Source organism: Phoenix dactylifera, chromosome 12 (genome assembly GCF_051530095.1).
Source record: "Phoenix dactylifera cultivar Ajwa chromosome 12, Ajwa_hap1_PhDact_Kaust_v1.1, whole genome shotgun sequence".
Classification (NCBI taxonomy): Eukaryota; Viridiplantae; Streptophyta; class Magnoliopsida; order Arecales; family Arecaceae; genus Phoenix; species Phoenix dactylifera.
In genome coordinates this window covers 5,032,828-5,045,882 of record NC_143201.1, presented here as the reverse complement: position 1 = coordinate 5,045,882, position 13,055 = coordinate 5,032,828, and the positions used below count along the sequence as shown (strand labels likewise).

The window sequence follows — 13,055 nt, the reverse complement described above, 5'->3', positions numbered from 1 at the left end:
CCTACATCATATGCCGGTCCCTCAATGCTGGCCGCCACATCTTCGGCATCGGTTCCCTAACGATCTACTCCATCTGTCGATCTTGTGGCCCTAACCTCACCTCCTTTCTATCCTCATCATTGATATAGAGATCTTGCCTCTCCAACCCCAAGTCTATGGTAGCACTGGTGAAGCAAGAGGAGAAGAAGCTTGAGAGGTGATGACAAGGGCGATCATTGGGGGCAAGAAGAGAAGATGCATGGTAATTAAAGTAAGTCCTTAAATTACAAGTTTTGAAATTATATTTTCATACTTATTTAGAAGATTATTAATATGCGGCAATACATTAAAATATGATTCAATAATACTCATAAAAATGACTAGCGATGCAATTTTGGAGCAGATTCATCCATTAGGAGATCAAAGTTTTGACATTGTAGAGTATTGGAGATTCAATGAATCAAAATATCCAATATTGTCTAGGATGATACGTAATACTTTGGAATTTTTGCTTCTACCACTGTATCTGAGTCTACCTTCAGCACTGCTGGTAGGATTTTGGATGATTTTTGTAGTAGTTTATCTCCGAATACGGTTGAGGTATTGATATGCACACTAGATTGACTTCAAGACATCTTGCCTCATCTTGCAGGTTCAATTTCTAGAATATTCATAAATTTTATCATGTACTAGTGCTTTAAAACTTTTCAATTTTTAATTTCATAATTTTTTCATTTGTAGATGGGCCGCCTTCTCATACAAAATACAAGGTTGAAGATTGTGAAACTGTTGTAGTTATTAATACTGATGATTAGATTATGCTAGTAACAATCATTTTTATTATTATGTTTACATTGTTAACAATATTGTAATTTTTATGCATAGTTAATTTCATCTATTATCCTTTTCTATAGCTGCATGGGTGCTTATGTTATTTAAAATGTCTAAAAAGCTTGCTAACCGGAGTCATAGAGGAGAAAGATTTAGAATGCATGGGCCTTCGATTTGAGTATTTTGAGTTCTTTGTTATTATCCTGGTGATCTTGCTTGTCAGTTGGCCGTTAGTTCAAGGCCTTTGCTTCTATATACATCAAATGCAGCGATTGACAAAGTTTTGCAATAGTTTTGTTACTTTGGCACCTGGATTTGTTGCTTCTGAATTCTGATGTATAAAGCTGAAAACATTAGACTATTTAAATGCAATGTTTGGTTTATTTAGAATGCAGTATCTTTTGATTCAGCATTAGTATGAACAAATTTGAAGTTATTTAAAAGCTTATGATGTGTATTTTGTCATGCGTATTGGACAAATTTCAGCATTAGACTTGCACCTAGATTTGTTGCTTCTGATGTGTATTTTGCAGTAGACTTAATATGAGGACATTGCTTCACATTGCTTCACAGTCTATTGGGATTGGATGTAGACGTACTCCCAATTCGGGGGTGCACTTGGAGACACAAGGACATTGCCTCACAAGCTATTAGGTTTGGACTGCCTTGGTATAGTAGATGCAGACAAACAATTTTTTGCTTCAAAACTTTGGCATTGTCCATGAACAGATCATTGGGGGCATAGTCATCACTAGCTCCCCTTCAATGGATTTTCTTTTTGCAAATCTTTTAATGCTTTTAGCATATTTATACATGTACTAAAACATGGCTTCTCGTGACACAAACTCCAATAAGGACTATAGAAAAAATGAAATACACTATAGAATTCTCTGTTAAAATTCTCTATTATAATCTGGACCTGAACCGAAACCTGACCCAAACCCAGACCCGAATTTTTTGGGTTGGGTCCGGATTATACATGGACCTGACCCAATCTGAAGGACCAGTTGGGTCAAAAATTGTAGTCGTGGATCCAACCCGATCTTCAATTGGGTCGGGTCCGGATCTAAAATTAGGACTCAAACAAGAAATCAGATCAGATTGGAGCCACTCAAGACCCGACCCGACCCATTTGCATCTCTAGTACTGCCACATCTTCAATAAGTCGCGCATAACTTTCTCAATCGAAATCCAATTAAGGTGATTCAAACTGCTTTGAAAATTGTATATGATATTGAATGTATCATATTAGGGTTCGAAATGATGATAAATTTGCTCATGCTTTTCTTTAAATCATTGTTTTACATAACTATATTTGTAAAAACTATCATGTTTAACAATGATGAATTATATTTTGCTTTAGTGGCATCTGTGCATATATTATCCTCATTCTTTTACTACCTAAGTATGTATTATTATCAGTGATCAATATGTAAAATGGTTTTATGCAATTATAGAGCCAACAATCTAGGGTCCTAGGAGGAAAAAACTAGAGACAGATCTAACATTTGATTTTTTTTTTTTTTTTACATAAAGTGGCCATCTTAGGACTCAAACTCGTGCCATTGGCTCGTTAACCTAAGCCATTTACCATTTCACCAAGCGATGACCCTTATTGATGGTCATTGTGTGCTAGTTAAAATTAGGAAAAAAATCTAGTAGTTAGAATCCTATAAACTAGGGGACATTCATTATCCATTGAAGTGTGGATTGGATCTAAACCTATACTCTGTATAGTTGAATTATTAAAGTGCAAATATGGATCGACCCATGAATTTAGTAATTGTTTCTGAAGATGTAGAATTCTTTCATTGAATCTGATGATTATCAATTTAATCAACATAATAACCAACAAATCAACAATTTTTTTCTTTTTTTGAGGAGAGAAATTTCTATTTAAAAGTGATTGAAAGGATATTAAAAAAATGATTCACAAATAGAAAAGGATAAACAAAAGAAACCCTATAGCAAAACAAATCTTTACTTTAGAGTAGAAATGACAAGAAAAAGGCCTAGACGTGTGTAGTATGGAGTGTCTTTTATGAGAGAGAGTGAATGGTTTACTAGTCAATGCACAACTTAAGTGTTATTCCTAAGCATCCGAGGGCACCATTGCGGTTTGTCACGGACTTACGGACTTTGTCCTATCTAAAGCTCTTGCGGCGCTTGATTACCTTCACATAGCTGGGTAAGCCTTCATCACTACTACCTTTGCTAAGCCTTCAAACGAAGAGCCGCAGAAGGTTGGAGGAGAGAGAGAGAAATAGGGAGAGTACAAGTTGCTTGGGGAGTATTTTTTTTTTATATATTTTTTTTTGCTAAAACGGATATTTCATATATTACGGATACGAATACACCGAATAGAATCGGAATACAACAGGTTTCGAAATGCTCCGGGCATCTCTCTCTCCCCAGCCCTTCTGAGTGGCTTGCTACATATGCCGCCACCTAGTCGGCCGCCCCATTGGCCTTACGATATATATGCATAGTCGGAAATGTAACACCCTCCCTCACCATCATTCAAATATCGTGGAGTAGGGGATGAGCACCTCCATGACTATTCGGGCCCCTGCGAATCCAGCTAATCACCGTGGCCGAACTACTCTTCAGAAAAACAGAGCTCGCTCGAAGCACCTGCCGCACATAGGATATGCCCATTCAGGCCGCCCGCAGCTTTGCCTTTGGAACCGAAGTATCAAAATTCTGACAGCCTCCTGCTGCCACCGCATCAGAACTCGGACCTCTAATGACGAATCCGACCCCATCTCTCCTATTACCATCCAAGATAGAGCCATCAAAATTGATCTCGATGAAACTCGAAGGTGAAACCGAAGTTGACCCTGGGGAGAATCCTTTGAACAGGAGCTTTCTACTCTAGTTGAGGCAATTTTGTTCTAAAAAGTTTGGTTACAAACGAGAACGCCACCCTTACGCATCGGCAAAACCAGGACCTAAGCCTAAGGCAGCATTAGGTCGTGTTACTTATCCTTTATTTTAATAAGCGGAAAGTTCTTTTTAGACAATTAAAATATTAAAAAATTTATATATATATATATATATACGTATATATTATATTTTTAATCTGAATATATTTTAAAAATAAAAAAATAGTACATCTATTTTTTTTTTTTCGATCTATAAAATTTTTTAAAATGATCAGCAGACCACGAGACCATCCAACTTACGGTCTCTACATGTGCTCCAAACACGAGACCATCTCCCCACCGTGATTCGGATGTCTCGGTTGATATATTTTCCGGGTCTTAAATAATTGTAGAAGGTTTTTGGAGTCCGCTGGTGCTTGCGTGAATTCTTGGACTCTGAGTGAGGTTGCGACTTTGTATACTTTATGAGGTGCCGTAGAGTGGATCAGCGACGACTGCTCCAAGTAACTCCGACTGGATGGTTCCAGCTTGACGACTGCTCGACCAGAACCTAACCATGTCCTCTTCCCTTACGACAGTAAAAAAACCATGCTCCTTCAAAGCCTTCAACTGAAAGCCACCCCCAGATCCAGCCCTTGAACTAGATCCATTCATGGGCCTAATTCTGCAGCGGAAAGCGAAACCTAAACTGAAAGAAAGAGAAGGCTGGTGTGTCGGCAGCACCCACCGCATTCCCTCATCCATCCCACCCACAACCCATAGAAAAAAAATTATGCAAAACGAAGCCATCCATCAGCATTAGAGAGCTGAAAGAAGAGAATTCAAGGATCTGCCATCACCATTTCCATCCTGATTTCCACTCCAAATTCAATTCAATTCAAGTCAAGAGATCTAGTAACTGTACTTCAATTCCATTTCCATTGCAAATTCCATCCAATTGTTGAACAATTTGAAAGCACCATCGTTAAGGAATGCTCGTCCAAGACCGTTCCCACCCCAAACCCCCGAAACCCTCCACCAACCACCACAACGGCGAGCATCGCCGTTTTGCCCTCCATCCCGCTAAGAATCTTGACTTCTCCATCTGGTTGTCGGATAATCTCTACAAGATCCTCGCGGTCTTCCTCCTTGTCGCCACCGCCGCCGCACTCTTCTTCCTCCGGAGCGCCGGCGACACCGCCGCCCTCCTCTGCTTCGAAAAGACCCGCGCCGCCCCCCCTTCCCGCATCGTCTACCCCGAGATCTCCTGGAACGCCATCCCCTCCATCCCCCCCCTCGGCCCCTTCGCTGCCTTCCGCTCCGAACGCTGGATCGTCGTATCCGTCTCGTCCCCTCCCTCTGACTCCCTCCGCGCCCTCGCCCGGGTCAAAGGGTGGCAGCTCCTCGCCGTCGGCAACTCCCACACCCCCGCCGATTGGTCCCTCAAGGGCGTCATCTTCCTCTCCCTCGAGCAGCAGGCCCAGCTTGGCTTCCGTACCGTCGATTTCCTCCCCTACAATTCCCATCTCCGCAAGTCCGTCGGGTATCTCTTCGCCATCCAGCACGGCGCCAAGCTCATCTTCGATGCCGACGACCGCGCCGAGGTCCTTGGCGCCGACCTCGGGGAGCATTTCGACCTCGACCTCGCCGGCGAGGCCCATGCGACCAAGCACCCGGTCCTCCTCCAGTACAGCCATGCCGACCCCAGCAGGATGGTGGTCAATCCGTACGTGCACTTTGGGCAGCGCTCGGTGTGGCCGAGGGGGCTGCCGCTGGAGAACGTCGGCGAGGTCGGGCATGAGGAGTTCTACACCGAGGTGTTCAGCGGCCGGCAGTTCATCCAGCAGGGGCTTTCCGATGGCCTGCCGGATGTCGACTCCGTGTTCTACTTCACCCGCAAGTCGTCGAATTTGGAGGCGTTCGACATCCGCTTTGATGAGGATGCTCCCAAGGTTGCGCTGCCGCAGGGCATGATGGTGCCCGTCAACTCCTTCAACACCATGTTCCACGCGCAGGCATTCTGGGGACTGATGCTGCCGGTGTCGGTCAGCTCGATGGCTTCGGATGTGCTGAGAGGATACTGGGCGCAGAGGATCCTGTGGGAGATTGGGGGTTATGTGGCGATTTATCCTCCGACCATCCGCCGGGTGGACAAGGCGCAGGCATACCCTTTTGCAGAAGAGAAGGACCTCCATGTGAATGTCGGCCGCCTTATCAAGTTCTTGGTTCGATGGAGATCGAAGAAGCGGACACTCTTTGAGAGGATCCTGCATCTGAGCTATGCAATGGCTGAGGAGGGGTTCTGGACTGAGCAGGATGTGAAGTTCACCGCCGCTTGGCTGCAGGACTTGCTTGCTGTCGGATACCAGCAGCCAAGGCTGATGTCGTTGGAATTGGACCGGCCGAGCGCAACTATTGGGCTTGGAGATAGGAAGGAGTTCATCCCCAAGAGGCTACCATCTGTGCACCTTGGTGTGGAGGAGTCTGGGACTGTGAGCTACGAGATCGGGAACCTTATACGGTGGAGGAAGAACTTTGGGAATGTTGTGCTCGTTATGTACTGCAGTGCGCCTGTGGACCGCACGGCCCTGGAGTGGAGGTTGCTCTATGGTCGAATATTTAAAACTGTGATCATTCTATCAGAGCATAACAATACTGATCTAGCTGTGGAGAAATGCCAGTTAGAGCAAGCATACAAGTAAGTGCCTGCCAGATTAATTTCCTTTCATCTGTTTTTTTTTTTTTTTTTGGTTTTGATCCATTGTTTCCTCACAGTATAACTAGCTTTAATTGTCTTACTGCACTTTGATTTAGCACACCTTGCAGCTTGGTGAATTTCTATCCTAATGGTGTAATCAACGCCCAATGCTGCTTCTAGTTCCTGCTTTCGTTATTGTATTTGGCCACCTCATTCTTTCTGGTATCAATGTGCACAATATGTTAGCTCTCATGTGCCACTTGTGGGTTGTTAGGACCTGTGCAGTCATTTGAAATATTACGATACATAGATTTATTTTTGTAGATGGTACACAGTTTCAGACTGGTGTATGTTCTTCACATTCTAGTGTGACTTGGGCTTGTTGCGGGTACACTGGGTGAGGGTAACAAAGAACTAGGATTTGTTTAAATAGATATGTAGAAAAACTAGGTAACTAATGGTTATAGATAATCATAGGCATTACATGACTAGTTGCTATTTTGCCGAAGAACTAAATAGTGAATAGGATGCTTTATTCATGTGCGGAAAGAGTCATATATGGCAGTGGCAAGAAAGGAATTTGTGTCAAAAGTTACAAAAATGAAACAGGCCCAGAAAACAGTGGAAGTAAAAGGGAGCAAAAGCACTGCATCTGATAAATTTGTATTCAGAGGTGCATTCCACCTAAAGCTTATGGATAGAGTTCATGAAAACTGGATGAGGTAACGTTAGTTAATAAATCACAACATTACGGCATTAATCTTGTGACCATGCGATAGATTTAGAAGAGAGGGTGAACGACACAGTGAAATATTGTTATATTTATATGATCATGGGTGACATCAAAGTTGGCTTTAAGCAGTAAAATTTTCGAATTGCAGCTATCCTCTTGTTTCTACAGATGATGAATTAAGCAAATTGAATGCTCCCATCATTTTGATGGCTTTTGTTAAAGCATATGAAAGAATATCATAGAGGGTTATCTCATGCAAGGTAACCTTCTAAACATATGAAAGAATATCATAGAGTTTTGATTTGGTTGTATTATTTTTCTATTGTTTTCTATTTATGGTAACCTTAGTAAACCTCACAACTTAAAACTGATTTTGGTGGTCCAAGTTGACCTGATTCTAGAGACATGCCTTGGTGTAGTGGTAAGGTTGGTTCAGTGTGACTTGGGTGTTATTGGTTCGAAATATAGAAACAGTCTGTCCATATGTAAGGGTAAGGCTACGATACATCTGACCTTTCTCAGACCCATAGTGGTGGGAGCTTCATGCATTGGGATGCCCTTTAAGTTGACCTGATTCTCTTATAAGAAAGGAGTCATTTTAGATCAGTAATGCTATGTCGAACTGGATCCAGCAATGTAAGACTATGGCCATTCAAGTTTTTTATTGATCCTTGGAAATATATACATTCTCAAAATCGTTAAAACCTATTTATAGAAGATGTGACTGATTAATACACAAGTAGGACTTTTGATTTAAAAGCTTTATCTTTACATGGAGTGTCTTTTATCATTTGTCAAAAAGCACTTTCATAGGCATACTTCTGTATATCTATTAGTAACTCTTTGTTGTAAAAGCGCCTTTTTATGAGTCATTAGGGTGCAAGTTTCGATGCAAGTGGGTGCTATTTGAGTTCATTGACTTGGATATAACCTGGATTGCTTTTGGTTAAGCATTTTAAATTTGTATATATCAGGTACTTACCCAGCCTACATAGGTGAATTCATTTGGATAAGTTTATATTATATGGGTCTAACCATGTACGTTGAAGCATTTGAATCTGCTTCAGTTGTCTTTGGCTTTCGCTTTAGTTTGCTAGACTTGCTGCAATGATTTTTAGATTTGGGGTCTGGGCTTTGGAATTGTGCTGACCCTTAAATCGCTATTAAGTTAACTTTGGATTTCAATCATTTTGCATCAAGGTTGAATCTAATTACTTGGCATAAATAAACTTCCATTGGAAATGTGAAAATACCTGATATTTAAGCTCAAAGCAAGTCTAACTCAAAGTTTTTAATCTACAAGCAAAGCTAGAAAGAAGTTTTTCTAATTTTTCTTAGAAGCTGGTTTATGGTATTTCCTTATATTGGAATTAATTTTAACTTGGTCATGCCAACACAGATGCATGCATGAAGGCCCTTTCTGGAGCAATAGCAGATGTTCCCTTTAATTTACAAGATATTTGTTCTAGGATTTGCTTCATATTCCTAGAAAAATTTATAAACATTTTCTAGGATAACTTGACATGCATATGGTTGAACATGTCTCCTTATTTGGTTTATGAATCCTAGGTGTGACTTTATAGCCCATGTAAAATCGGGATGGTGGTCATTCCTTGCTTTATCGGTTCCAATACTTGGCCACACTAGCCGAGATATGCTGTCCGAGATATACTTGGTTCAAAATTTTCTTCCTATTAAGCTATGACTTTTAGGTGCTTTATAGTAGCGAATGGATATTTCTTGAACATGTAAATATAACTTCTATCTAAATTATAGAAGTCTAGTTTTATAAATCATCCTATGAGATCTATAAATTCTGGTTATTATTGAGCACAGGCACTGCATGGTTTTAAGCATTTCTCATACAAAGCGACATTACAGAACTAAATCTACACTTTAATAAGACAAGTATACTTAAAGTTAATCAAGGAAAATACTGAGAAATAGCAAGTGTAACACTTGTATCAAAGATATAAGAAATGAATAATTAATTCCTTCTGACATGATTATTAGTTTGAAATATTTATGCAGCATAAATACACTGTAATTTATTATTTGATATAAAAATATTTAATTTTTTCAGACCTTTTCATTTTTAATAATTCTTACAAAAATTAATTTTAGAAAATAAATCATGACAAATTAGAAAAATTTAGGCTGTAGACCTCGTTACACCATTTGCTCGCTAGAAAAGATGCACCAGAATGAAAGAACTTTTTGTTAAGTTGTTTCTAGATCGGTCATTGGTTTGGAGAATAAATTTGGGAATATCCAATTTCTTACCTGAATCATGCTGGATACAACTAACTTATACATCTGGAAAAGAATGCTTATTTTTTTCAATTTCTTTTCACTGCTTCACAACCTTCTTATACGATGGTATCAACTGGTAGAGACGACTGCTTTATTCCGTTGTTACTACTGCCAGATTAACTAATTTGCAAGTATAAAATCCAGATGTTACAATATAATCATCCAGTGGTTAGTTTCATCTTTTGTTGGGCTTCTTCTGTATGCTTTGCCCTCTTGGTGGAGCTCCATGCGACAGGATAAATCTTTCCCATATTTGTTATATGCATGTGTGCAAGTCAGCTTGCTAGATTATAGATGGGGGTCAATTTTCAACATGTAAAGTACCTTTTCCATTGCTCAAGGGCATCCCTTTTCCCCCTCTTTGAGAAATTTAGCAAACTACCGATGCCAAGTCATGATCCATTAGGTTGCATAATCTCTTAGTAATGCATCTTGCTCATTTAGAAGGCTTCCTATTCCACTAATAAATTCTGTAGCAACCAGATCTATATTTTAGATTTTTATATGATAGTGGCATCATACAAAAAGCTACGTGGCATTATTTTGTGCCTTGGAACTGTATAATAAATTAATAAGAGGTGGTATTTATATTTCCAAAACTGAAAGCTAGCTTAGTTGAGTCATTGAAGTCTTAGTCAGATAGGCACTTTTGCTTGAACCAAGGTATTTGTCCAATAGTTGATCTCGTAGATCATGAGGGTTGGTTGCAAAACATGATTCTATTCACCTAACCCTTAATTTTGATTCTGTGAATCATAGCTAATCAATACCCAGCACATTTGTCAGTCCTTACCTCTAACTCTATAATGACTATGCTGTCATACAATGGTTCAGGTCATGTATCTATTCACAAACCAGACTTCTTATTTTAAGCTTTTCAAAAAATTTGAAGACTTTAATATCTTATGTGGAGTCATATTATAGTCAGTATTTCCTAAGATCGGGCTTCCAAATGTCCTCTCAACATGCTGGGATACTTTGTCTCCTCATAGCATACCAAGTGTAGTTGTTCTTTGTCTCCTTAATTTCTTTACAATATGATTTTAGTCACTTTCCGTCAGGATCTGGCTCCCTCCATCCAAAAAGTTGGTTGCATACACAAACAATGGCACATAACAGGCATTGGAAATGTTATCATATTTTTGAAGGATATTCTTGTACTACTGTTTCAGGTGAAACAGTTCTTCATGGAATGCTGTTAAATGGATCTATGATTTGGTAAGATTAGTATTTGGGGTTCATTTGGTACCGTTCCTTCTTTGTATTGTTTTGGAGGTGCAAAGCTTTAGCTGTTTTCCAATAAATCCAAGGAGGTCTGGAATCTCTTCTAGGGAAATGTTATAGTGCCTTCTCAAAAATCTCCAAACATGCAGATTCCTTATACATAATATCTGACATCATGTACCTATATCATTGCAATAAAAAACCTATTTTCTTAAAATATCCAGAACAGATTATTTGCATTTACTATTTGCATGCCTTTGTTTGTATTCTTTGCTCCCCCGCGCCAACTCCCTTCCCCTTTTACTTTGTAAATTACAACTTTGTTATGTAAGTATAGATTGGGATACCCATATCTTTTCTCTATAGAACTATTGTTTTCTGATTCTAGATGTGCATTTCTAAGGAGAATATTCACTAGTCATTTAGTTGACAGTGTCTTTCAATCTTCTAATGCCCTATTTCATTTGGACTCTGGTTTCACAGGTACTTGCCAAAGGTGTTTCACCAATATAAGGGAGCAGAGGGATTTCTATTTGTTCAGGATAATATGATTCTTAATTATTGGAATCTCCTGCAAGCGGACAAGACAAAGCTGTGGATAACCAACAAGGTATTTATCTTCGATTAGTTTTTTCCTTGTTTCTTTCCATTGAATTATCCTTCAAGGATGCACTAAGCAAAACTTGCCCTTTTCCCCTTTTCTCAGGTCCCTCATTCTTGGGTTTCTATTGCCATTGATGACAATGGCGAGCAATGGTTTAAAGATCAAGGAGCAATGGTGAAGAAAGTCGTGAGCAATTTTCCTGTACATTTCCAGGTCAGTTACAAAGAAAGCATGAGCGAAGAGAGGCTCATCATCTGTGGCAGTGAGATATTCTATGTTCCTCAAAGATTTGTGGGTGATTTCATCGATCTTGTGGGACTAGTTGGAGATTTAGATATCCATCACAAGATTGCAGTGCCAATGTTTTTCATGGCAATGGATTCTCCACGAAATTTTGACTCTGGTGTTCTCGCCAAAGTTGTTTATAAGCCAAGACTGTCAGCTAATGAGTCATTCTTCAGTTATTATACAGCTCAAGCACCTGCTGTGTATCCATTGGAGGTGCACACTGAGTCTGATTTCATAAAGCTAATAAGAATCATGGCTGCAGGAGATCCTCTCCTGATGGAGCTGGTATGATCCATCGGCAAAATTATCGAAGTGCATACACTTACGATGGGGATGGGAAAACAACATTTTTGTTTGTTCTATCAGAGTTTCGAACTTTACAAAGTAGGAGGTTGTTGTTACATTTCTTTTATTTTTCTTTTATAATTTAGTCATTCTCTTTTTCCCCTTTTCTCATTGATGTATGTGTAATATTCAATATAAGTCAGGGCAGATTCTCCGTAATATATATTGTAATTTTCCATGTCTGATAATTTTCCATGTGTGAAGCAAAAATGAGAAGTTAGCGAGACATGCTTTTGGTGAGGGAAATCATGTCGTATTCTTCTCATCAAAATCAGAAAAGAATCACAGTCCACAGGAATGGAGAGCTCGACCATTACCTGCAGCTCGACCATTACCTGCAGCAGCAGCATACTGACAGTGAGCTGTGCCTTCTCCTTGTCCTGAGAAACCACTGTATCATGTTCTTAAGTAAAACCTTAGGGTTTGTTTGACTGCAAGCTGGTGTGATGCTGGAAATAAAACATTTCTTTTCACATGGAACTGACCATTTCCTTATGTTCTTTGTATGCTTCGTTCAGTATGCTAGAAAGTGATTTTTCATTTTATCTGCTGCAGCAAATTTTCAAACAAAAGGGTATGCAATCTTGGAAAGAAATTTGCAGATCTCTTGTAGAAATGGCGTGATGAATTCTATACAAAAAGGTTACAATGCATATTTTAGAACAATGTCTGTAATTTCAGTATCTGTTATCATACTCGTATGTAACTTGTTCAGTATGGTGCAATATGCATCCCATATCGAGGCAATTTTAGATTTTTTTTTTTTTTTTTTTTACTTTTTATCAGAGTGTTGTTGGAAATCAGGTGGCACAGAAAGATTTGATCGCTTTTGAACCATGCGGTATCATACCAGTAAGGTGCTTGTACAGTGAATCCAAGAAATTATATCCTACCACGACGAGCGCATTACGAATAGAGTCTAGCGCATTATGAATAGAGTCTTTAGAAATGAGATAAGATGGGCGGTGGGGTGCACCATCGTATAATACATGTGGTGTAGAATATAATTTCAATTCCATACACTATATAATTCTTCGAGCGTTTTAAAAGATAATGATATAACATTTATATTATCCTCTCACAGACTGTCCTATCTAATAAAAATAGCATAAAATTAGTCGATTTCATGCCATTTCAGAAACTGAAAAAAAGATATGGCGCTATTGTTCCTTATAA

General features: G+C 39.4%; 1 protein-coding gene across 1 annotated transcript; it reads left to right on the top strand.

The window, feature by feature from the left end:
- The first annotated feature begins 4,106 nt into the window (after nucleotides 1-4,106).
- On the top strand, nucleotides 4,107-12,354 carry LOC103702562 (putative glycosyltransferase STELLO1). The gene is made up of 3 exons (XM_008785047.6): nucleotides 4,107-6,372; nucleotides 11,126-11,252; nucleotides 11,349-12,354. Exons 1-3 carry the CDS (start codon nucleotides 4,667-4,669, stop codon nucleotides 11,823-11,825), a joined length of 2,310 nt encoding a protein of 769 aa, XP_008783269.4. The 5' UTR covers nucleotides 4,107-4,666; the 3' UTR covers nucleotides 11,826-12,354.
- The last annotated feature ends 701 nt before the right edge of the window (nucleotides 12,355-13,055 follow it).